This window comes from Plecotus auritus (assembly GCF_963455305.1).
Source record: "Plecotus auritus genome assembly, chromosome: 3".
Classification (NCBI taxonomy): Eukaryota; Metazoa; Chordata; class Mammalia; order Chiroptera; family Vespertilionidae; genus Plecotus; species Plecotus auritus.
This window is the reverse complement of record NC_137772.1, coordinates 33,182,798-33,206,389: the sequence shown is the minus strand read 5'-3', so window position 1 is coordinate 33,206,389 and position 23,592 is coordinate 33,182,798. Positions and strand designations below refer to the sequence as shown.

Genomic DNA, 23,592 nt, shown 5'->3' with positions numbered 1-23,592 from the left:
GATGCCTTTTTTTTTTTTCTAGAAAGATCCCAAAGCTCTTAACATATCTTCCAAAGATCAGCTTGAACATTTTATACTGGAGTTAAAATATACCAGTAAAACTGCATGATAATGCCAGGGCATAACAAAGTACAAGTTGCTGACCCAGGGCAATTGGTACTATATAGCTCCAATTCCTTGAGACTCATCCTCAAAGTTGTAGAACAAGATTACTTGAGAGATAGAAAACCTACCCCAAACCTCCATAATATTTTTGCTGCAGCAATTTTCCATTTTAGTCTTCTCAGAGATTTTACTGCAGCAATTTTCCATTTTAGTGTTCTCAGATGTTTTCATGTTGCTGAAAAGAGGAGGAAGTCATAATTTTCTCTGCTTGTCAATAGCGGTCAAGTCCACCACAGAACTGACGCCATTAGGCAATCTGCCTGGGCTCAACTGCCTTGACCCACGAGAACTCATGCCTGACCCTCATTCACCAGACCCTGACTGCTGTGGTAATGAGAGAGTGAGCAGGGAAATGGGCCAACAGACCCCAACAGCTCCATGAGAGGGTAGGCAGGGAGGTGTGCTAACACACCCCAACAGGTCTCAGATTCCAGTCATTTACAACCACAGAGCCAAGTTTCTGAGACCAAGGATAGTAGGAGGGATGAGGCAATATTCCAAAAACTAACTCAAAACAATCAACAGAAAATTTTGGTATCTTATATTTACTCTCACAATATTTGTATATCCCTGATTACTAATGAGGTCTGTATATACTTATTGGCCGTTTGGATATTCTCTCCTATGATATGCTGGTTTGAGTCTTGTGCCCATTTTTCTGTTAGTGTCTGTGTTTGTACTGACTTGGAGCTCTTTTTTTCTACATACACACCCTTGTTTGGTTCCGTGTTAAAAATACTTTTTTCTACTCTGTGGCTTACTTTTTCTTTCTCTTAATGATGTCCTGTGATTTTAATGTAGTCCAATTTATCAATCTTTTTTGTGGTTAGTGCTTTCCCAAACTCACTCATTAATTTTAAAAGTTTACTATAGATTTGTTCATATTTTCTACATATGCAATCATGTTACCTGCAAATGAGGGCTTTACATCTCCCTTTTTAGTCCTTATACCTTTTTTTCTTGCTTTACATAAGCAATATTAAACCAGGAAATGCTTATTCACCCCATACATAGTATGTACACTTCACCTATAGGCTGTGAAATGGATTTTAGAACTTGCACGAGCTATTTTTAAAACCCAAGCTCACTTTTCAACTTGTGTGATCCCCAACATAGTTTCCTGGACTGTCCCCTGATAGAAAGTCCCATAGGAAACAGTTTTCCAAGCCCTTCTCTTCTTTACTTGGGTTTACATCAGAGATTCAAGTACAGAGAGAAGTAAACTAGGGATAAATTGATAGTGCCAGCAACACAACCTAATGCTTTTACTGTTGTAGAGAAATAAATGTAACAACTCCCATTACAGGGCACTTTCTCATACAGCACATATACCCCTCTCCTTCTGCCTTCCTGCGTTTGAATATTGATTGTGGAATGTGGAATGTGGATGACATTCCTAAGAAGGCAAGCACTGGGAGATAGAAGGCGAGATAGGGATCTTTCAAAATGGTCACTGTTAATAGATGATATAGGTTCTGTGTTTGTACCGTATTTTGCCGTCTTTGAAAGTTGTTTTGAAAGGTGAGCAATGACTCCATCCAGCATTCCCTTGTTTTGTGTGTAACTGACCTGTAACATGTGTCTAACATTAGCAGTATTCTCAAATGTATACTTCCAACAATGGTGAAGTCTGTTGCTGAGCTCAGTTGAAGTTCTTCACAGCCTAAACACTGTGACATTTCCAGAAGCCCAAATTCCCATGGTAGCTATGTAAGTCTTATCTCAGAGCCAGCAAAAAGGTGGATGTGAGAGGTATCACAGCCTGCCAGGGGCTAACCAGGCTCACTTCTGGAAAGGATGCGTTCCACCAGCAGAAAGAGGTAGAAGGTGGGGAGAGAATACAGCTATGCCTGTGGTCTAAGAACTATTGTTGAGAGTCAAAGAAAATCCCTGCTCTGGACCAGCTGTGCCTCATGTTCCACTGCTGATTCATGAGCACTCCAGGGGTGTGGCTGCCATTTGATGGTTTCTAAGGCAAAATTTGGAAATGCATCTCTATGATGACTTTCGATGTCATTCTGCCTCAGACCCTTCTCCAGGCAGAAATGTATTCCACGTCATCACAGAAAGATAACTAGTTCCTTTTTGTTCATAAAGTCTTCTTTGTACTTGGAAAACATTCCAGTTCTTCATTCGCCCTTGTAACCCTGATGACGTAGGACCTAATGACCATCCCTCGTCCAGTCTCCTTGACTGAGCCCGGGGCCTCCTGCTCTCATGCAGAGAGATTGGGAGCAGCTAAGCCACTCCGTTTCCTAATAGAGGGTATGGGCTCTTGTACCTGCACACTTGTTGGGGTGCGCTTCTCCTCACCTATCTCATCTCTCAGCAGAGGGAACAGTGTTAAGAAATACTTATGTTCTTCTCCAGACATTTTCTAACTTCGCAAGGGGGGTCTATCACCGAAGTGTCCCAGGCAGAAAATGCCCCTCTAGTCACAGCACAGTGTGTCAGAGCAGAGGGAGGATGGCCCGCATCCTCTCACATTCCAGCAGTGCCCTGCCTTTGCCCTGGAACACCTTGTCACCTGCTCCCCAGTGACCGTCACAACGTCACTTCTCATTTTTCCAGTCTTACTCCTCAAAGGTGCAACTCATCATCATATTTGTGAATCTAGATCACTCAACACATGGAATAAAACTTCTTGGCTTGTTAGTTTCAACCAGTCCCAGCCCCCGGCACCCCTGCTCCCTGGTAGCCTTGCACACTCCAGCAAACTGGGGTGAGCTGCTCCCCGGTCCTTGGTGCTTTCTCAGTTCCTGCCAACTGTTGACCCCTTCTGTGTCTGAATGTCGCCTCCCCCACAGCCCATACCTGCCTGTAGGATTCCTGCCTGGCAGTGAAGCCTTACTCAGGTGGCACCATCCGTGATGCCTTGCGTTTCCCACTGGGACAATGTCTGAATTCCCTTGTCAGTTTTCTCTATTTTTACCAAGGCCCTTAAGCAGTCACATCTGCTTTGCTGTATAGTTATAGTTACAAATAGTTGATAAGACATAATGCCATGGAGGTCTTATCAGAGCTAGACCCTAGGCTAAGTACTTTACACACATTACTTCAAGTTATCTCCATGGTGAGTCTTTGAGGTAAGAACTAATATTACCCTCATTTTGCAAATGAGGAAACTAAGGTTGAAGAGTTAAGTGAGTGGGTGGGGCCAGACACAGCCTGAGCAGCCTGACACCCACACTTACTCCACCTCACTGCTCTCTTGCATCTGAACATGAAATTACAGGCTATCTTTCAGGGTGTGGCAATGTGGCTTATTGAGTATGTACCCCCAATGTGCCTAGTCCACTGCCTGAAATAGAGGACCAGGTTAATAAGTGCTTCGGACATAAATGCATAGTTACTGTCTCTTTTGGGAGCTGAGTAGTATACGCAATTAGGTTGGCCTGTAAACCAAACCTTCTTGGGAGTCAGACAAGAGCCATACTCCTGACTTGGACATTCAGCAAGAGTGACCTAGCTTTCGAAGCAAGTCTTTGTCAGGCACACCAGGCATGGTATGCATTGAACCCTTTGAGTATCATTGCCATGTGCACGTCTGAACATGCTTGCATTATGTCCTCTTTGTTTAGACCACAAATAACCACCTGTGTAGGTAAGTGGGTTCATGACTGCATCCTGTAGAGTGTGTTCATGCGCCTTTTCAGTTTGAGTGAAATCCAGGTTTCACACTTGGGAGCAGGCTTCCATTCTCAAGCTGAGGAGCATTTCATTTCCTTTGTACCCATCATGGTCACAGCACACTCTCTTGAGATGTTTATTAGCTAAACAGATTTATTCCTTGCAGTGTAGATTTGTAATCTGGGAAACTTGGGGGGAACATCCATGCAGAATATTGTGACAATGGAGATTACAGTGCATCTCTTTAGAGGAAGTATTATTCAGTCAACACTGCAATGTATGTTTTGTTTATAAAGAGGTTTTAGTAGTATGGGAAAATGTTTAATGTTAAGAAAAATGAGGGTGCAGAATGTAACATCAAGTGTAATATCAATGATGTAGAAAGAAGCATAAGAGAAAAGACCAGAGGAAAAATGCTAAAGTGTCCTCTGCCCAGAGCTGGGCCTCTTCACCCTCCTCAGGCAGGTTCAGCCTATTCATCAGACCAGTCCTCCACTGAGGTGGGGAGGAGGCTAATGAGCCCAGGACCAAGGGACTTGGACTGTCCATCTGTCTGTCCCTTTCCTTGTGCCCACTTACATTGTGCCTTGCAAAAGTTAAGGATATTTTTAACTTCTGTTTGCAATGCATTTCATCCCAATCTGACACCCAGATGCTTCTAAACTACCTTTCCACCTAGAGCGGATATATGTGAAAATAAAAATTAGAAAAGTCTTCATCTGTGTGTATGTGTATTCCAAGAGTTTAAAAACAAAACATAAAAAAACTTTTTTTTTTGTCTCCAGCTATCAAATTATTTTCTCCACTACTCTGGCACGTTGATATAAGAGAATTAAAAGTTGACCGTTTCCTCTTTTCCTGGAAAATATTCTAATGACTCTCTTTGATAATATGTCTGATTGTATGTCTCAAGCATAACCAATCTTTTATGAACACGCAGGGAATTATAATGGCACTCCACTTGCAAAGTTGAATATAATGCTACTATTCATGAATAGATGAATTCAGGAAAAAATGGGGAGTGAATATCAACATCAAGTTGAACAGTAGGTTTTTATAGGATCCTTAAAACAAAATGCGTGTTGGAGGACCTCGGGGGAAGCTGGGCTGACAGTAGCCGCCACTGGTTGAGGGCCTCCTGGATCTGGCCCAGGGCTGTGCCTGGGCTTGATTTCTGAGCCCTACAACTACCTGGCCAATTGGCCCTCATTTTGTCTACAAAACACTGTGGTGGAGAAAAGGATTAACCAGACCCTTGGTCCTTTTACTGGGGAAATGAGTCCCCTTTTATCTCTCAGGTTTTGCTGGGGGAATATGCAAGGCAGGGCCTGGATGTCACTGGGAGCATTGCATCTGCAAGCAGCTTGTCTGGGAGCTTCCTTCCAAAGGATGTTTGAACATTTTATACACAGAGCCTCGACCCCGAGCACTGCCTTCCTGAAACTTCTGAGTGTCCCAGCACGCAAAGCTATTTGGAAGCCTCACTCGAGGGCAGTTCATCTCCTACTCCCTTGGAGCAGTTACGGGCAAGTGGCTTCCCCGGGCCACGGGCTGGCATATCTCAGAACCGTTCACTCCCTGGGGGGCACCAGTGTGCGTGTCTCATGAACACACACAGGCCTGTGTGTGTTCATGAGACACGCACACTGGTTCCCCTGTTGGTTACAATACAGGTTCCCAGATGCTGCTCTGAGGACTGGCCCTGGTCAGCAATGACATTTCAATGGGCCAAGGAGAAATGAGAGGAAAAAATGAGAAAGCAGGCCCTATTTACACTGAGTGGCCAGATTATTATGATCTCTGAATGCATAATAATCTGGCCACTCAGTGTATATCCTATATAATAAAAGGCACATATGCAAATTGTCCCCTCGACCAGGAGTTCGACCAGCAGGCAGGCCGGCCAACTGCCCATGTCCCCTCCCCCTGGCCAGGCTGGCCGGACCCCACCCATGCACTAATTCATGCACCGAGCCTCTAATACACACACACACACACACACACACACACACACACACACACACTGAGTGGCCAGATTATTATGCATTCAGAGATCATAATAATCTGGCCACTCAGTGTATATGTATATGTATATAACATATATTCAATGCTTATAATATTTTGTATACATAGGACATATACACTCTCTCCATGTACATAGTTAGGTTTCTAATGTGACGGTAATATAGCCCTGGACTTCTGATTCTGTAGTCCTGGGGTGAGGCATGGGAATTGGTATTTTCAGAAGCGCCCAAGATGATGCTAATAATCAAAAGCCACTGATCTGATGGAAAGAGTGTGCTCTGCTATTTGGAATCATAAACATAAGATTTAAAACAGGTTATCCCAGGCAAAAAGAGCCAGTGAGGGCCCACAGCTGGTGGGCAGTAAGCCCAGAGTGCCAGACAGGCCCAAATCTCAGTCCAGCTGCATCTGCCCAGGGCCAGGAGCTGATTACCAGCCCCAAGCCAAGAGGACAGCCGGTTGGAGGGCCAGGACCAGAAGCAGAAGAGGAATTGGATCAGAGGTCAGAAGGGAAACCCGTTCACAGCAGGTCAGTGAGGGTTGCCTTAGATTCTCTCAGCGTGGCCCCGAGTCAAGTTCCTGTGCTTTTGAAGGCTTGGGCGTTCACATTCCCCATTAGCCTCATGCTAGTGGTCTTAAAGCTCCTACTTTGTGTGGCTGACCACAGAGGCCCTCCAGCACCAATGCTGGTGTTTATGAGAATTGGAAAAGGTCGTGTTCCAGAAAGCTTTTTGTTGGGTGCTTTGTTCTGTGTGTCTGTGTCCCCAAGACATTTTTCAGGACAGCCAGCACTTTAACTGTTAAAAATACAGCATTGGTCCTTGTGAAGATTAAACTTAGCCCACTCCATGAAAATGCTGTGATTGTAAGCAGCATGATACCAACAGCTTGAAGTTAGCATTCTGGTTGCTTTACTGGTTAATGAGGCTAGCAGCATGATTTTATAGTGCTCTAGAACCACAAGCAAACATTTCCCCAACAGGCCCTCTACCACTCTAGGGGCTGTTTATTACTAGATTATCCTAAGATGGTTTTTAAGTTAGACCTTTTCATGAATGCTTACTGAGTCAACTTTATATGCATTTTATAGTCTATAAACATTTCACTAGTTGATTCTAATAATTAGAGAAAAAGTATCTTCTGTCATGTACGGGAGGAAAGACTATTCAGACATGAAGGCAAGAAGGTTAGTCCATTGGAGGAGCTGAAGCTGAGACTCAGAGGAAGGGGCAATGGGGACCTGTTACCGAGAGCTGGTAAAAGGGGCAAAAGTGAAATGGAAAACAAATGTTAGGGGAAGGGAGGGAGGAAGGGACAGAAAATGAGTTTAAGGGCACGGTTACTGAGACATGAGGAGGATATTCTTGCATTAGGGGGATGGATACAGAAAAGGTGGAGTGATTTGGTGAAACGCTTCCCCCGAAGAGGACCCACTGAGCCTTCCAGAGAAGGAGGGAACACCAAAGCAGCAGGCCCCTGTTAAGAACCTAAACCTGGGCCCAGGGGCTGGCTTATCTGAAAGATTAAGGGGAAAAGTGCAGAGTAGCCAAGGAAAGCCAGGCACTTTTCTAGTTCGGAAAGGAGTGATTTGTTTGTCTGAATCTCTGGCCTGACTTTTGCAAGAGGAAGAAAGCCTTGTGTTTGCTGTCCCCTGAAGACAACAGCTAATAAGCGCCTGGCGGCCCTTCCCGGCCCAGCCCCATGTTTGGCCCGGCTGGCGCAGTGCTCCTGGCTGCCGCGCTCTAGCTGGGAGGTCATGGCAAGTGTTTAATAAGAAGCTAAGTTTTTTGTTTTGTTCTCTTAAATGTCTTCAGGATAATTTTTGGGAGAGTGTGTGCCCCATAAAAGGAAGAAAATGGTGCTTTTGGAGGCTCATCAGTGGCTTGTGGTTGGCAGCGTGACTCTGCCAGTTTTACCGCAGGCTAGGGGCGGCCGCACTGCTCCCAGCATCGCTTGTAGAGACCATGGGGCTAATTATTTTACACCTGTTTTCATGTTACTATCTTCTCAGAGCAGAGATGGAGCTCACTGGATGTTCAGTTACTTGTTTTGCAGTGGGTCAGAGAATTGGGATTTTTTTTCCTACTGTTATGGAGAAGATCATTGTTTATGGAAAAGAGGACCAAATTCAATCCTGACAGAGGGTGTGGGAGTGGCAGCCTGTTATCACCACCATGTGTGAAATGAACTTCCAGAGAGACGAGGGAATCGAAATGTATTCAAGTGCTCTGGGGCTTGGCATATCAGTATTTAATTTTGGGGGAGTTATCTGGAGTCTCCATAGCACCCAATGTTCTCGTGAGAAATGGGGATAGAGCTGGGATTCTCATGCATCTGAAGCCTGGCTAGGTCTGTCTTAAACCCATTAACAACTTCCAGACCTTACTTGAGGGTTGTTTGTCAACCTTCAGCCTTCACCAATACCACATGCTCTTCATCTATAAGTCTAAGACTTAAAAAAATAAAGTCAAAAGTAGGTCCTCATTAAGAAAAAGCAGGGAGTCTTGTGCATAAATCTCATGTTTTAGCTTGGCATGTGCAGTGCATTGGTGCTACAACAGATAGTCAGTAGACTTGATGGAATAAAAGTTCACTGAAGGAAACAAAGTGGACTTCAGTTTTAGCTTCTCAGCATTGCTTAGCTGGACTAGCCCATGGAGTGATAATCTGTAGCATTTCAAAAGCATCCCAGATATTGAACACGATGAAGCTGTATAAGCTAAGAGAAAATCAGATCTCTGCTTTTGTGGAAACTCTACAGAGTCGGTGTACAACACTAATGCTATTTATGCTGAATGGAAGAAGGTTCATCTGGCTGTTTATGATGCCATAAGCATGGCTTGAGTCCTTGAGGCTAGGTGAAAAGGGGGAGCAGAGAATAAATGGGCTCTGTGGTTTAAGGTCTGAGAACCTCTGGTCCAGTAGTAACCCAATGCCATGGGCAGCCCAGCCTAAGGATATAATTGTGTACAGCCACACATCAACCAGCAAGCCTCATATAAGTTGACTTCTAAATCTAGCAAATCAACCCTTTCCAAACACTTTTTATTCTAAAGTTGTAAAAGAAAAAGGATAAAGGGGAGGGGACAAGAAGACTTGGAGATAGTAGCATGCAAAAAGAAAATATTGGATGCTATGACTCTGTTAGCAAAAGCTCAGGTTTGGCTCCTCCCACTGATCCTAATTTTGGCATAATGTCTGAGTTCCTTGGGCAGCATCTTCTGAAGGGTGGTCCACCTAATCCGGAAGCCCCGAAGTCCAGCCCTACAAGCCAATTCTAGGAGAAAGCAGAGCATGTAATTCATGGAAACATTTTGAAGTACAAAGAATTGTAAATGGACAGAGAATATTTAAAAGCACCTCCAAGTGATGGTTAAGTGGTCTCAAAGCAAACTCCAGCTTCTGGGTTGCTCCAGCCTGGCAGGTATCTGCACAACCCTTTATTGTCTGCAGGCTTTCTTCCTGCTGTTTTCTGCTGAGTGACCTTAGGGGCACCCCTGGCTGGGACTACAAAGGACTGCATCCCTTTCTGACTCTGTTAGGGAATTTATGGGTTGCTACCAAGGAGAGGAGTATTGTCTATTAAAGGCAAATACTTCAGTGGACTAGTAGGAAGAAATGCTGGCCTTGACTATTTACGGTATAGCTGTAGTTTCTGACAGGAGTTTCCTCCCAAGGGTGGTGCTCTGGGAAGCTCTGAATCATGAGGACTTCAGGAAAGGAGTATGACTGCTCTACTTTACACGTGTCTGTCAAGAGGGAAACAATGGCAAGCATTGCCTTAGAAACAGACTCCTATTTAAGGATATGTCTAAGCCACCAAATCATAGAGGGTTCGTGCTCACATGCTGCTCAACCTTAGACTGTCAAACCAGCACCTCTCCATGCCCCTGCTTTCTCCTTGCTCACTCCCCAAAGCGCCGCATTCGCTGCTTCCTCCTCCTTTTCCATCTGTAGTCAGGAAATCTGTCTGCTCAAGTTCCTAGTTACATGAGGGTGAGCATGGCACTAACTCCAAAGAACATCAGATTAGATGCACAGTCCATACTGGTACACAGAAAGGACTGGAAGTATGTTTTAAATCAGTAAGGCAAGTTCACTTAACCAATGCAGATAAGCTATCAAAACTCAAGTTAAAACATAGTAATTCATGTAAGAATTACCTTCTGATTTGTGCCCACATACTCCTTTGCACATAATCTTATATATTGTGTTGTTAAGTATTTATTGTAAGGGCTGATGAACTTATAACCTCCCAAGGGCAAGGGGCCGGACTATGTGCCTCTAGATCCTGGTACTTAGCACTTGTGACACAAAGATGTTTTCTAGAAGACATTTAGGGGAGGAGTGTCTATCTGTTGATGCAAATAACGTAATTCACTTGCCAAGTAACAAAGCAAGAGTTTTCGATTTGGGTAATGGATTACAGGTTTAACCACACCAGACCAGATTGCAATGTCAGTCCAGATTTCTTCCTCCTCCATCTGGAAAGATTTGTGCGTTATCAGTCTCCTTGTTTCCAGGTCCGTCTTATTGCCATAGCACCGACATTTCCTGGCTTTTGTTGTTCTGTGGCACAAGCTCTGTTTTGAAAGGACAGGAGCATAATAAAAAACGGATATGAAAGAAGGGCCAGATGACATCACTGAAAATATTTAAGGAAGTCCACTCTTTTGCATGTTTATAATCTCAGCATGTTAGTTGTTTGTAATATGATAAGAGCACTTTTGATACATAAGGGGAATTACAAGCCTTGTTGCTCAGACAGCATTCAGGAATTTTTATCTTAGCCTCAGAGTGACGGAAAGAGAATAGGAGGTCTTTGGTTTGTGACCCAAGTGACCTTAACTTACCGGTTGACTGTGGGTACAACATTCAGTGTAGATGAACTACTTAAATTGTGCCGATGCCAGCTATTCTCTGACTTAAAAAGAAAGAAATAATTCCAGTATTAAAGGTGAATTAGCATACTAAATTTTCCCTCTCAAAATCTTAACTCCGAGAAATTGATAATACATGGAACTTAAAGTATCACCTTGCCAAGGTTAATTCCATAAGCTATAGATTCAGCCTTATATATCTGCTCCATGATCAAATGTTAAAACATTCAAATGTGTCCATAAACAACAATCTTGCTAAAGAGTGAAAATGTTGACACTTGCTGTGTCACTGAATCGGAACTCTGAGTGTGGAAATAGATAGGCATCTGCCCTTAGTGGGTGAAACAAAGCAAAAGTTAAGAACATGAACAGCAAACCCTTTCGGCCATGGGCCAAGCACTGTACCAAGCTCATCCCATGGGTGTATTTAATTTCCTCCTAACAACAACCCCGCAAGGTAAGAATGGTAGATTCTACCCAATTTGCAGATAAGGAGGCTGAAGGGAACAAAGCATAAGGATGATTTGCAAGGCCACAGCACTGTGGCACCAGCCCTGGAGCCCAAGCACCCTTCTCCAAACATGGCACCATGGAGAGCAAACCATGCACGTCACACCTGGCTAAAGCCCTAGGCACAGCATCATGACAACCTGGAGGCCGATCCTCCTGCAAACTCCCCAGATTCAGGATAAAACTAAATGTATATGAGAGTGTGACAGCATTGGCTCCTAATCCTGAAAAATGTGTATATGCTAATTCTGAATTAGCCTTATCAATGGAAGTCAGCTCCAACACTTGATCTGAACCTCGTCCAGAAAGAAATGTAGAATTTGGTAGATTAATATTGCAGTTACTGATGCCTGTAGTCTCTGAGTGTGCAGCACAAAACCATGAGAATTAAAAGCCAACAGCCTGCTGGGGAGCAAAGAGATGCTTGGGGTTGAAAATTCACTTGTGGAATATCCAAGTGGATAATCTACACATAAATAATTGAGAGCGGCCCACACTGACCAGGACTCTGAGATGGAGCCCCTGGCCCCAGAAATATGCTTCTGTTGTGACTTAGAGTAGATTTTATTCAGACACCTTTCTTCCAATACAAAGAGAAAACTGGTTCGCTGCCGGCAGAGGAATCCTCAGTCACCGCTAATATGCAAAGGCATGCATAGATACCTTCTAAAAGCTGCCAGGTATGACGAACTTGGCTAGGTATGTAACAGAGAAGGAGCAAGGCAGAAACTCAGAAATTCTACCCCAGAAGCCAGGCCAACAGGTATGTAAAGTGGCTGTGGTTTTAGTGTGGACTCCCACCGGCCCCGGAGCCCCACTTTGATTCAGGTTACCATCAAGTTTGCAGAGATGAAGCTATTTGTATCTAGACCCGAGCCTGCCCAGGCAACTGCTGGTATCCTTGCATGCCAACACAAACCAATACCTGCCTTGACTGGACCAGCCCCTACCAAACCAGAACAGAAACCTTATTGTATTATGAAAAAGTATTGCTAAGTCTCTTTCATTTCATTCTTTTGGGATTTCCCCCCCAGATTTAGCATAGGGGGAGGGTTTGGGACAAAGCTCTTAAACTGGACGTGCATCTCTGGAATAAATAGCTTCAAGGGACGTATCTACTTTGTTTCTTACAATGAACAATGTTAAATATTCACTCAGGCTCACATGCCAACACTAACAACATGCACATTTTTATTCATTGCCAGAGAATCCCAAAAACTGACATGCTGCATAAATAAATAAAATTCAGTGTAGGTAATGTGTGAGGTAATGCCTATACTAACTGATGTCTTGGTAGACTGTCTCTCACTAGCTGAACAGGGCAGAATGGCTCATAAGTATTTAAGGGCATTTATTCTAAATATAACATGAAGCTCTTTGCTGTCTGTGCACTGTAAGACAGAATGTTATAATTATATGGGTGGCCTCTTGAACGAAAGTTGAAGGCTCCTGATGGATTGTTTTTCACCACACTGAGACGGAACAAGGTCCCTCAGGCTATAAAAATGACTGAATGACAATAACCTCCACCAAAAATAATGTGGCCAATCTTATTATTTATTTGGTGAGAACATTGACACGACTATATAGCAGGTAAGAGAGTATTGAAGTGGAGTCTGCTTTGCCAAGGCGCATTTTCTCTAACTCAGGTATGCTGATAAATCATTACTGATCAACAGAAGGATGATGTCAGTATAAAATGGAAGTCATGTTAGCTCATGCATGATGTTTTCCCCAGCGTGTTGTTTGCACACCAGGTAACAGGGCAGCTGAGAGCTAATAGATTAGCACAGTGAACACAGCACACTGTTGAAGAATTTAACTCTGATCCAGATGCCCAAGTCCTCAACCTCTTTCTCTTGACTCAGTTAGTCCACATGTCTCCCTAGAAGTGCTGATTGCATGATTGTTCCCAATGTTTGGCCATGTGTCCCTTGTTCTCTGCAACTTAGCAGTCTTAATACTTCTTTACACCCCTTTCTATGAAATTGCTTCCTTCACTGTTCTTTAAAATAAAACACTATATTTACTGTAGTGTTTTTTACTTACTGGGAATTTTACATATCTATTCAACTGTGCCATGATTTTTACTGGTGTTTTGACTAATTTTATTAGTACCTTGATTACCAAGTTGCTAGGTATTGAGTGGTCTGCCTATAACACGGTTTTCTTCATAAACCTTGTTCGTTTCTACCAGTTTCTACCAGATTCCTGGTTGGAATCTACCAGTGCCTTGATCCTGGACTTCCCAGATTCCAGAACTGTGAGAAATAAAACTGTGCTGTAAGCCACTGTGTAAGCCACCCAGTCTATGCCAATTTGATATAGCAGCCTGAACAGTCTAAAGTACCGGGCATCAGTAATTAATAAAAATATGATCAGTGGCAGTGTATATTGAGGATGGAGAAGGGTGACTTCCAGAAATTGATCTGTTGACAGACCCACTAAAGAAGTGCAGGACAGTATTAAAATGATTTCAAATAGAAGCATCCAGTATCTGACCTCAGTCTGTGTGTATGTGCACGTGTGAGTGTATGTGTGAATGCGCATGCACATTTGGTTACACCAACTCCTACAGGGTAGCTGATGGGCATATTGGCTTCAAATTATGCATGTTGTGTGGCAACTGCATCATGACATCAAGAAGAGAGGCTTCAGCAATCAGAGCACCTCCCCTGGGAGGAGCCTGACATGTCAGGGCACCCCAGCCAGGATCTTGCACAAGGACATTGGTCGAACAGGCAGCACCCAGGCCAACATGAGCCATATCATCAGTGGCCAAGAAGCCATGACAGGAAAGGGGGAGTCAGATTGGTAACGGGGGTCTTTCGTGGAGAGCTGAACAAGCTGTTTCATAATGTTTGCAAAGAAAAAGAACTCGTTCTCACTTGAGACTTTGGTGGCTGTGTTTCATTTGTAATTCAAGACTTTGGAAATCCCAGGGAGGAAGTGGTTTAAGATCAACCTTTGGAATCAAGTGGGTAATACCCAATTCTAAATAAAACTCAGCCTTAGATGCATAAGCATATCTAAATTGCAAGGGAAATAAATCTTCAGATGTCTTAGGAGCTGACACTGTGGCTGCCATGGATATTATGAGAGGCAATGGATATGTGGGGGTAATGAATAGATTCCTGGAGTTAAACAGGAGTTAGAAATAGAAGGCTACCAGAACTCAAATGAGCTAGACATTAGATGACAAAGAAGAAACACCTTAAAATGGAGGCAGTTCATACTTCAGATAGGATATTTCATACTCCAACACAAAATTACCTGCATTTCAAGGCATGCTCACTTGGCTGTATGCCTACTCTTAAGACTGCCTGTTGATTTACTGTCTAGCTGACCCCCACCCAGCCTGTACAGTCACTGATTTGTGCCTTGCCTGATTCCTGACTGCATGTACCTGGGTCTTCACTGTATAGGTTCCAAATTTCTAGACTAGATGACTCAAGATGAGGCAATTTTAAATCTCCACCCAGCACCTAATGAAGGAATGCAACAATGAGACCTCAACCTATCTCACGTGAAAGATCACTACACTGAACAGGCACTATGGAAGGAGGGAGGGATGCTTCTGGGTAGAGCCTATATCACCTGCACTCAGAGTGTCAGAACCTACACCAACTCATACATATGCCAGAGTGTCCAGGAGCATCCCTGCCTTCTCGCTAGTGAGGAGACATATTTGGATTCTGCTTTTGGCCTTGAGGAGGATAGTGAGCTATGAAAAAATGGCCAGAGCAGAGATGTAACAGAAAATGCCAAGCCCCCTTTTCCTAACCAGATGGACCACTTGTCTTCACCTGGACCAGGCCCACCCACACTCTGAGATCATTTCTAGCCCTGGGCAAGGTATTTCTCAGGAAGCATTGGCTCATACAACCTTGGCTGGGTTTCAGCCCTCATTGCTGTGTCTGGGGGTCCATGCCAGAGAGTTCGCCTGCACCTGATACTAATGACCGTTAAGATTTGGATGGTGCAGGAGACTTCATGAAGCACATCATTGAATCTTCCCAACAGACCTAGGAGAGGGCTACTATCCTCATTTTGTGCAGAGGGCACTGCTGTTCAGAAAAATGAGGTCATTTCTCTGTCAAGCCTGCCCTTTGCCCTATCAGGACTCCTGATCTACTTCATTCCTCCCTTCCAGCCTCACAGACTAAACAGTCCCTGCTAGGGGCCTTCCTTGTCCTGGAGTTTAGCAACTTGAATGCAGTCTGTCATTTAGCCTACTTTATATGTCATAAGTATAAATGATGTAATTTGAGAAAGTGTTCTGGCTTGGCCTTTGGCCTACCGGCACTCTCTGTGCCTGCCAACAGCCTTCCCCATCTGGTTAGATTCCTGAATTGTGGGTTTTTTAGTCCTACCTGTCAACACCCAAGCCCTGGCAGCAAAGGATGGCTATCATAGGTACTCTTGTCAATAGCAAAATCTATTCACAAAACACCCTCAAGACTTTGAGCTGCCTGAGAAGAGAGGGTGGAGAACTGTTGGCTAGTCATTGCTCGTAAAAACGTAAGTCTTCAAGTATAAAAACCACGTAGCTTATTGCTGATGACTCAAGTGAGAGCACCCAATGCCATGCCTTCTGGTTATGTCTGCTGCAAAGATGAGCCAGAAGGAGGAGTGATATTATCCCTCAGGTATTCACCTGGGCAAAAGCAAAAGAACTCCTGGAGGACACGAAGACTGTCATCCTAGAAAGACCTTCTGTAGGTCGTTATCTCTCTTGTGAACTACTGTCATCCTTTCTAACACAACATCCCCCTCTCCCCCTGCCTTCTCCTAGCCCCGTGATAACAGGCAGCAACTCAAGATGTAACTGCACTAGAACTAGTTGGTACTCAGGAACAGTCCATTGGAGTAGGTCATTTTAAATGGGTGAGCACTTTTGTCCATCTGTTATTTTACTGCCTACAAATGTGGCAATTTCAGGACCATCTAGAGTGAACACATTTACTTTGGATGTCCTTGAAATGCTATTACACAAAGGAAACTGCATTGGCTGGATTTCCCACCCCATTTATTGGGAAGAAGGGTTTTGTTCTGTGTGGAGTGGCTGTGATCTGCATTTCCTCTGCCATATACTCTGTCTTGCTAATACTATGTTGGAATTATTTCCTTAATTTCTAAAGCTGCATGTGCGGAAATGGCTTATATTTCCTGTTTTGATAAACTAATAGAATTTTACTGGGAAACTTGTTCTCAAGCTGGCTTTCTTCTTTGTTGAACCCTTTTTGGATTAAAAGGATAATTCTAAAAAGTCTTGCTTGACTGGACTTGCGACAAAGACAAAGACTTGTATAGATACTTTTTTTTACCTTCAATATGAAAGATTACTTTTTTGCAATAAGAAATGTTTGTCTTTTATGTCCGTTAGAATGGGTTATTCAATATCCTTCTGTGCAGGAAGCTGGGGTTGGATGCTGGGGGCAATCCAATGGTAAAATATCTGTAAATTCCCTACAGAGACTTGCTCTTTTTGGCTGGAGGTATATTGGCTTGAAAAGACTTTCTTGGACAAGAAGTTTCTTGGAACATGTGGAGGACAAAATATTCTTTGTTGTAGGACAAATAAGTTTTGTTCTTGCATGTTCATATAAATTTGATAAATACTCATTTCTTATGTGCAAGTTGAAAACAATGGCAAGCATTTTTTCATATATATATATATATATATATATATATATATATATATATAGTATCAACTTTAAATGATATTTATATCTGCAGAAAGCTAGGTACATGTCCATGGATTCGTTCTTTTAATATACATGGATGGTTCACACTGGTAGTTATAGAAATAGCTAGTCTTAAAGAGTCTAAATCTTTTATGTGTTTTGTTTTCTGGCATCCCACTTGCTATTTAAACTTATTTTTAAATGTCCTAAATATGAGGACAAATCTGCCATTGGGAGAAGTGACAATGAGCTGTTTTCTCGGTGTTTTTAAATGGGGCACTCCCCAGATGCCTACAGAGGAGTACCCCTTTTCACCAGGCAGCGGAGGAAATGATCCCTAATGAACGCAGCATGATACTCACTTCTCCTGGTGCCAATAGATTGCACAAATAGGAGGCAGGGCCAGCAACATGTGGGACCGGATGTTCCCTTAATCTCGCAGCTGTTACTATTGATCTCTCTGCTCTGACTCCTTACTGAATTCCATTTATAGATGGCAGAGCAAAGTCTCTGCTGGCAGCCCAGAGAGACAGACTCAAGGGAAGAAATTCTCTACATGACTCGGATAGATTCCTGGTTCAGGAAGCTAGAACTCAACTTTCCTTAAAAAATTCCATCACTTCTGTTCTACCAGAGACAAAAGACTGACCGAGGAATCTAGATCATGCATCTAGGATGATTTGGATATGTCTAGGACAGACTGAATGCCCATGCTAATAGATGTCTTTTTAAATCTTTCTAAATGTAATGATGCCAAGATTCAGATAAGGCTCCAAAGCAAAGAATTCCCATATAAAAAGCTAACCAAGAAATCTCTTGTTCAGAGCTCTTCATGTTGCCCCTGGAAACCATGTGCATTCCATTTGAGTAGAATATGATCCAAGGTTTCTAGAAAATGTATCTTATGCCTTAACATTGCCAAATGGCTCTTAAGGGATCTAAGTCATTTCCAATTCCTAGACTTTCTAATAGCATAGCAGTGCTGGCTACCAGCTCAGGGCAGGGAGAGTCTTCAAAAGGCTGTTTTGAATAAGGACAAGAGGATAAAAATGTTTTGGCACTCTGATTAACTAGAAGCTCAGCAACTGAGTCCTGAGTGCTCAGAGCTTCTCTAAACATGCCACAGGTGGCAGGGGTCAAGGGGAGCCTGAGGGCTGACATTTGTCTAGGACAGACATGTCTTGAGTCCGTTTTAGGCATGGAACACACTGGATTCTTATGAACTACTGCTTTCTATTCCACTAAAGGAGATGGCTCAGTGGTTTGCTGCTCTCCTATTGTCTCTGAACAATGTCTCTTCACAATGCCAGTCTATTAATCTAGTGCAGTGCTCTACACACTTCAAGGTGCTTACCTGGAAATTCTGTTAGAAAGCCGGTTCTGATCCAATCAATCTGAGGTGAGGTCTGCAGTTCTAACGAGTGTCCAGGTAATGCTGATGTTGCATCCACACAGGGCACTGGGAGTAGAAATGGTCTAGATGCAGAACAGCAGCATATCAATCATGGATTAATTAATTACCTCTTTGCTGTTGTGTCTGAGTCCCTGCCTCTAATCAATCAACCTTCCTTCTTTCTCCCCTCTCCCATTTCAGTGGTGACACTATTTTCAGGCAATCCCTCAAACTCTTCGTTCATTGTCTTCACCATGCACTCTCACTCCTTCTCATTTCTTTAGTATCTACAGCTCTCTCCACTCCACTCTCCCTTGCCAATATTAATTGTTTAGGGATTACCCGTTCTTCATCTTTACAGGTATAGCCTAGAGATATTCTCAGTCTACTATGCTGTGTATGTCTAAGCTGCTTTCTATCTTATTTTCCAAAACTTATAATTCACATTTATTTTTCAAAACTATTCACAGTCCCATAGTACTTTCTGAGATGTCAAAAGCTTACAACAATATCAAAATTAACATCCCTTTCCCTAAATCTGCAACTTTTTTAATTCCTCTACTTTTTCTCGAAGGAGCAGGTGAGACCAGCAGGGCCTAGTCTCTAGGTTGGTGGGTGACCAGATAGCTGCCAAGATGGGAGCACTTACAGGTCCTCAGTGAATGTTTGTTCATTTGCTGAAGAAATTAATGATTAATCCCCCCAGTCAAACTCCTTCCATAGTTTGGAAGTTAGAGCCACAGTTTGAAATGGCCAAGTATCTTGGTAGCAATTGAGATGGCTTCAATTGATCAAGGAGGACTGAGGATGTCCCACACCTATAGATTGTCTTTTTCCTGGATTATGAAGTGGCAGTGGATTGAAGTTGCGTCCTGAGACAGGAGTTGGGGGATAGGGCTATGTAAGGGCATCCTGAGGGTTATAAGAAAAATGGGTTCAAATTCACTCCAATCCAAGATGCTCCTGGTTCCCTAATGATAATAATCCAGAGGTCTTGCTTTTTTGGGCCTAGAGGCGAGTGGTTCTCTGTCTCTCCCCTTGGTAGCAGAAGCAAGGGCCTCAGGTCAGGCAGCAGGGAAGTTCTTCCTTTTGAATAGGCCCGTAAGAAGGGAGTACAGTGGAGCCCAAGTGAAAGAATCCTGGCTAAGGTCAGGATCTGGTATGATTTTAATGGCACTCATCACAATTTAAATTATGTAGGTTTCATTGTTTGTTTACTTAATTTTCTTGTCAGCTTGTTTACATGATCTATTCCCTACTTAATATCCATGGCCCAGCCCAGCATATTGCCCCAAGTAAAAATTCAGTGAAGAATGAATGAATGAATGAATTTGCAAAGTGGAAGAGTGGATGAGTTATCCTCAAGACCCTTCCAGCGGTCATATTAGTTTGGAATTGGGGGAGTTAAGTGATCTCTCCCTGGTGGAGCTGAAGGAAAGTGTGCCCCTGAACACTCAAAGCTGGGGAGCATGTGGCATAGGCTCTTTTGTGGTCCCACAGGCTGGATGGGAGCAGTTTCTGTGTGAATATGAGGCCATAGGACTTGTGCATGTTAGAGTCAAGCATTGTCCAGGGGGTTGGAGCCTTTACCAATTTTCATAGATCTTCAGCATAATTGGTCTCATTGGACCATGGGCCCTTTTCTGCCCCATGATGAAGGACCTCAAAACAAGGGGGAGAGTTTGAGCCAGCTCAGTCGAAAGGCTGGGGCGTGGTTCATGACAGTGGACACTCTCCACACCTTAAGCAGGGTCTATGAGAGCCTCCTGCCCTGGGAACTGTATCTCCTTAGATGCCTAGACGGTGACCTCACTGATCTGTAGGAGGCCTTGGGAAAGCATGGTTTTGGAATGTTGCTCTACACAGTGCTCCAATGGAAATTCAGATTTGAAGTGAGAAACTATTGGAGGATTTAATTGATGTTTCTGAGAGAGCCTGACCATACAGGTGAGAGCTTGCCTTCCTAGAGTTAAAGATCTGGACCAGGGCTAGCTTGTCACCTTTGAGGGTAGTAGGCAGACCCTAGGAGGAAACTAGTCATCTTTACTAAGGAATTGACAAGAAGGATCATGCTTTGTGAGTTGTGCTGAGTAATGAAAGCAAGGGTAGATGAAAGGGCCTAGAACATGGGCAGTGGTTGCTATGAGCTTTTAATATTCTTCTGTTGGAAGTGGGGTGGGGGCTGGGACACAGACATAGAATGCCAAAGAGCAGTTCACACACTCCTCATCCAAGGTCCTCTGAAGAGCATTCATATCCTGAGACTGTTCCAGAGCCCAGGTCCCAACAGGGGAATGCAGAGGCTCAGGTCTGAAACTTGTTCAGTCTTTAAGAGACGTCTGGAACACATGCCCTGCCCTAGCAAAGTAAATAATTCTGTTCATCCGGAGATCTGGCATTCCAATACGTAGGGCTCTTGTAGATTTGGAATTCATAAGAGTCCCTCTGTAGTATATGTAAGATGCTGATGAGAAAACACACACACCCCACATTACATCACACACAGACACGTACACATACACACAAACAACACACGCACGGGGCTAGAATTTTATGATAGAAATTGTCTATGGCTTGTAAGGTGGAGGGCTACCTCTTGACGATTTATTCCTCACCTCCTGAGACAGGGTATCTGAGCCATTGACACACAGTTGAAAAAGTGTTGAGACCGGGAGTTATCAACCCTTCAAGTCAGTTCCAAAAGCAAAGAAGCACTATTAAATTTCAAGCAGGTTATGAAGAACTCATTTCTATAACTAAATCCAGCACATAGCCTAAGACTAGAATAGAGAGTCTGTTGGATCAATTTGAAACCATTAAAATCATTTTAACCATTGATTTATACAGAAGGACTTGGCAAGTGGCTTTAAAATCAAAACTAAAAATAGCAGATGGAGAATATGAGTTTATGCTTCACCCATTAGACTGAGGAGTCCCCCTACCCTTTCCAAAAACTGCTAAGTGAATTATTGCATGAACCAGGGATACCTGCCAACAGACCTATTCATGTCACAGTCATATGTAATACAAAGTGTAAATAGGGCAGTCCATATAGACTTCTCTCTTTGGTGCTAAGGGTAGTTCATAAAACCGGGGGCTTAGCATGGAGCTTGATTTACCTAATATAAAAACCAAATATTCAAAACCATGGAATTTAAAAATGAACACACTCCCCCCTCCCCCCTTCCCCCGTAGATAAACATTAAAGTTGTAAAAAGGAAAATACCTAGAACCCTATTTTAAGGGCATGAAAGGTTTCTCTGTGTGTTTACTCTTACGCTGTGGAACTCATGCTTGTTTCATTGCCTCACTCAGGCCAGATAACCAAAAGGAGATTCAGAAGGCTTTCCAGGTATTGGCTTCTTTGCAGGATCTGAAATTTTCAGATTTTTTAAAATTCTTTAAAGTAGTGACTGATATCAGATTAGGTAAAGAATTACAATTAAAACACGCAAAAAATGAAACTTTCAATGAGACCTCTCTACAAGAAGAACATTGAGTAGTTATTGAGTTGTAAGGTAAACTCTGGCCAGATGGCTTCAAGTCTGAGTTCGCTTGTGTACCCATCTGAGGTTGAACATTCAGGAAGGCCGTGCTAGCAGGAGTTACAGAGGCAGCCAGGTAAAACATCAGCATTTCCATGTGAACATTCAGTACCATGCCAGGAACAGGGAAGATGCTAGCATGAAAAACAGATAGAAAAACTTACAGAGGGCATTCCTACATGGCCATCCTGTTTAGTCATTGAAACTTAATTCAGAAGAGAATGGAAGATCTGTGGTAAAATGAAGTTCTGTTTAAAGTTGGAGTGGGTTCTGTTGTCTGGGGAGTGTTGCTTGCATAGTAGCATTTGGCTCAGTGCACACTAGAAGCTAACTGTGCCCAGGGTCCCTTGAGTATAAGTGCCTGCTGATGGGCAGTCTAGAGGAAGGTGACAAGGATGAGAAGCCAGACAGCAGATTCTCCTGTGAACAGCTGCACTAACTCACCTTGGGGGCAGGGGGAGGGGTAGAGGGGAGGTTAGAGGGGGAGGAGGAGGGCAGGGCTTGGCTGATCAGAGAGGAGAGAGAAAAGGGCCAACCCAATTGTCATTTCCTGCTCAAAATATGTAGTACTGTGAACGGAGTCTGAAATGGAGAGCTCAGACATAGTCCAGTCTCCAAGTCCATATTTTACCTGAAAAACCTAGATCATGGGCAAAAAACACCTCTCTCCCCTAATTCTGGTTGGCATTGTCCAGCTAGAGAACTCTTTCAAATTATCCACTCAATTCATTAAAGACTTGTAGCTCAGTATATGATTAAAAGTTCCATTATGCCACCCAACCTGACTAAATAAATACTTCCCCCAACCCCCCTCCTCTCTTACTGCCCATGAGCCTTACGCACAGAGTGAAGGGAAGAAAATGGGCTTTCCTCTGCAGGGGGATCACCACGGATGTCAGGGTACCTATGTGATGGAAGTGGGGGTTTGTCATCCTATCAGGTGTATTTGCAAGTTCTGCCTCCTCATCAGAACACCCTTCCTTTAGTCTACCAGGGTCTGTGTTGTGGGATGGGGGCCCAGAGTTGCCCTGCCATATTTAACTTTAACCTTGAACATCTCCAGGATGAATCCCCCACATTTCCAGGCAGAACGAAGGGCGCTTTCTATATGCCTGGAGTTTCTCCTTCATACTAAAGCTCTTAACACAAAGCGTCCTTATGGGTTTACTTCACGTGGAATCCCTGGATTCAGGGGATATTCTACTTGACTTTCCAGCCCCGGGATCTAGCTTGACATCTGGCACTTAGTAGGCACTGAAAAAAGGCTTATTGGCCATGGAGTGGGCAATGCTAAGAGTCATGTAAACTGTGACTTTGGATGATAATGACAAGCCATTGTAGGTTCATAGATTTTAACAAATGTCTCACTCTGGTGGGAGGAATCTTGATAATGGGGAAAACTGTGCATGTGGGGGTAGGGGTTATATGGGAAATCTCTGTACCTTTTGCTGTGGACCTAAAACTGCTCTGAAAATTAAAGTCTGTTTGTTGTGAATGAATAGATAGTTGTTCAAATCATAAGTACTCTCAACAGATAGCATTAGGATATGTATTATAGTTGAGTATTTTACATAACTTTCTCTTTGCTTTGTGTCTTATGTTTGCAGGGTGTGAAGAAGTTTGATGAGCCCTGTGGAGGGAGAGACTGCAGTGGGGGCTGTCAGTGCTACCCTGAGAAAGGAGGGCGGGTAAGTCATTGCAAGAAATGTTCCTATCTTCCTTATATTCCCATTGTAAATGAGAGTGCCTTAAATTGC

The 23,592-nt window shown here is 43.4% G+C and overlaps 1 protein-coding gene across 1 annotated transcript in view; it reads left to right on the top strand.

Annotated features, from left to right (window-relative positions):
- The window catches only part of COL4A2 (collagen type IV alpha 2 chain), a 188,978-nt gene that overhangs the window by 23,351 nt on the left and 142,035 nt on the right, over positions 1-23,592 (top strand). Inside the window, exon 4 of the mRNA XM_080661167.1 lies at positions 23,443-23,523. Coding sequence (XP_080517293.1) covers positions 23,443-23,523 — 81 coding nt within the window. The remainder of the gene's footprint in view (positions 1-23,442; positions 23,524-23,592) is intronic.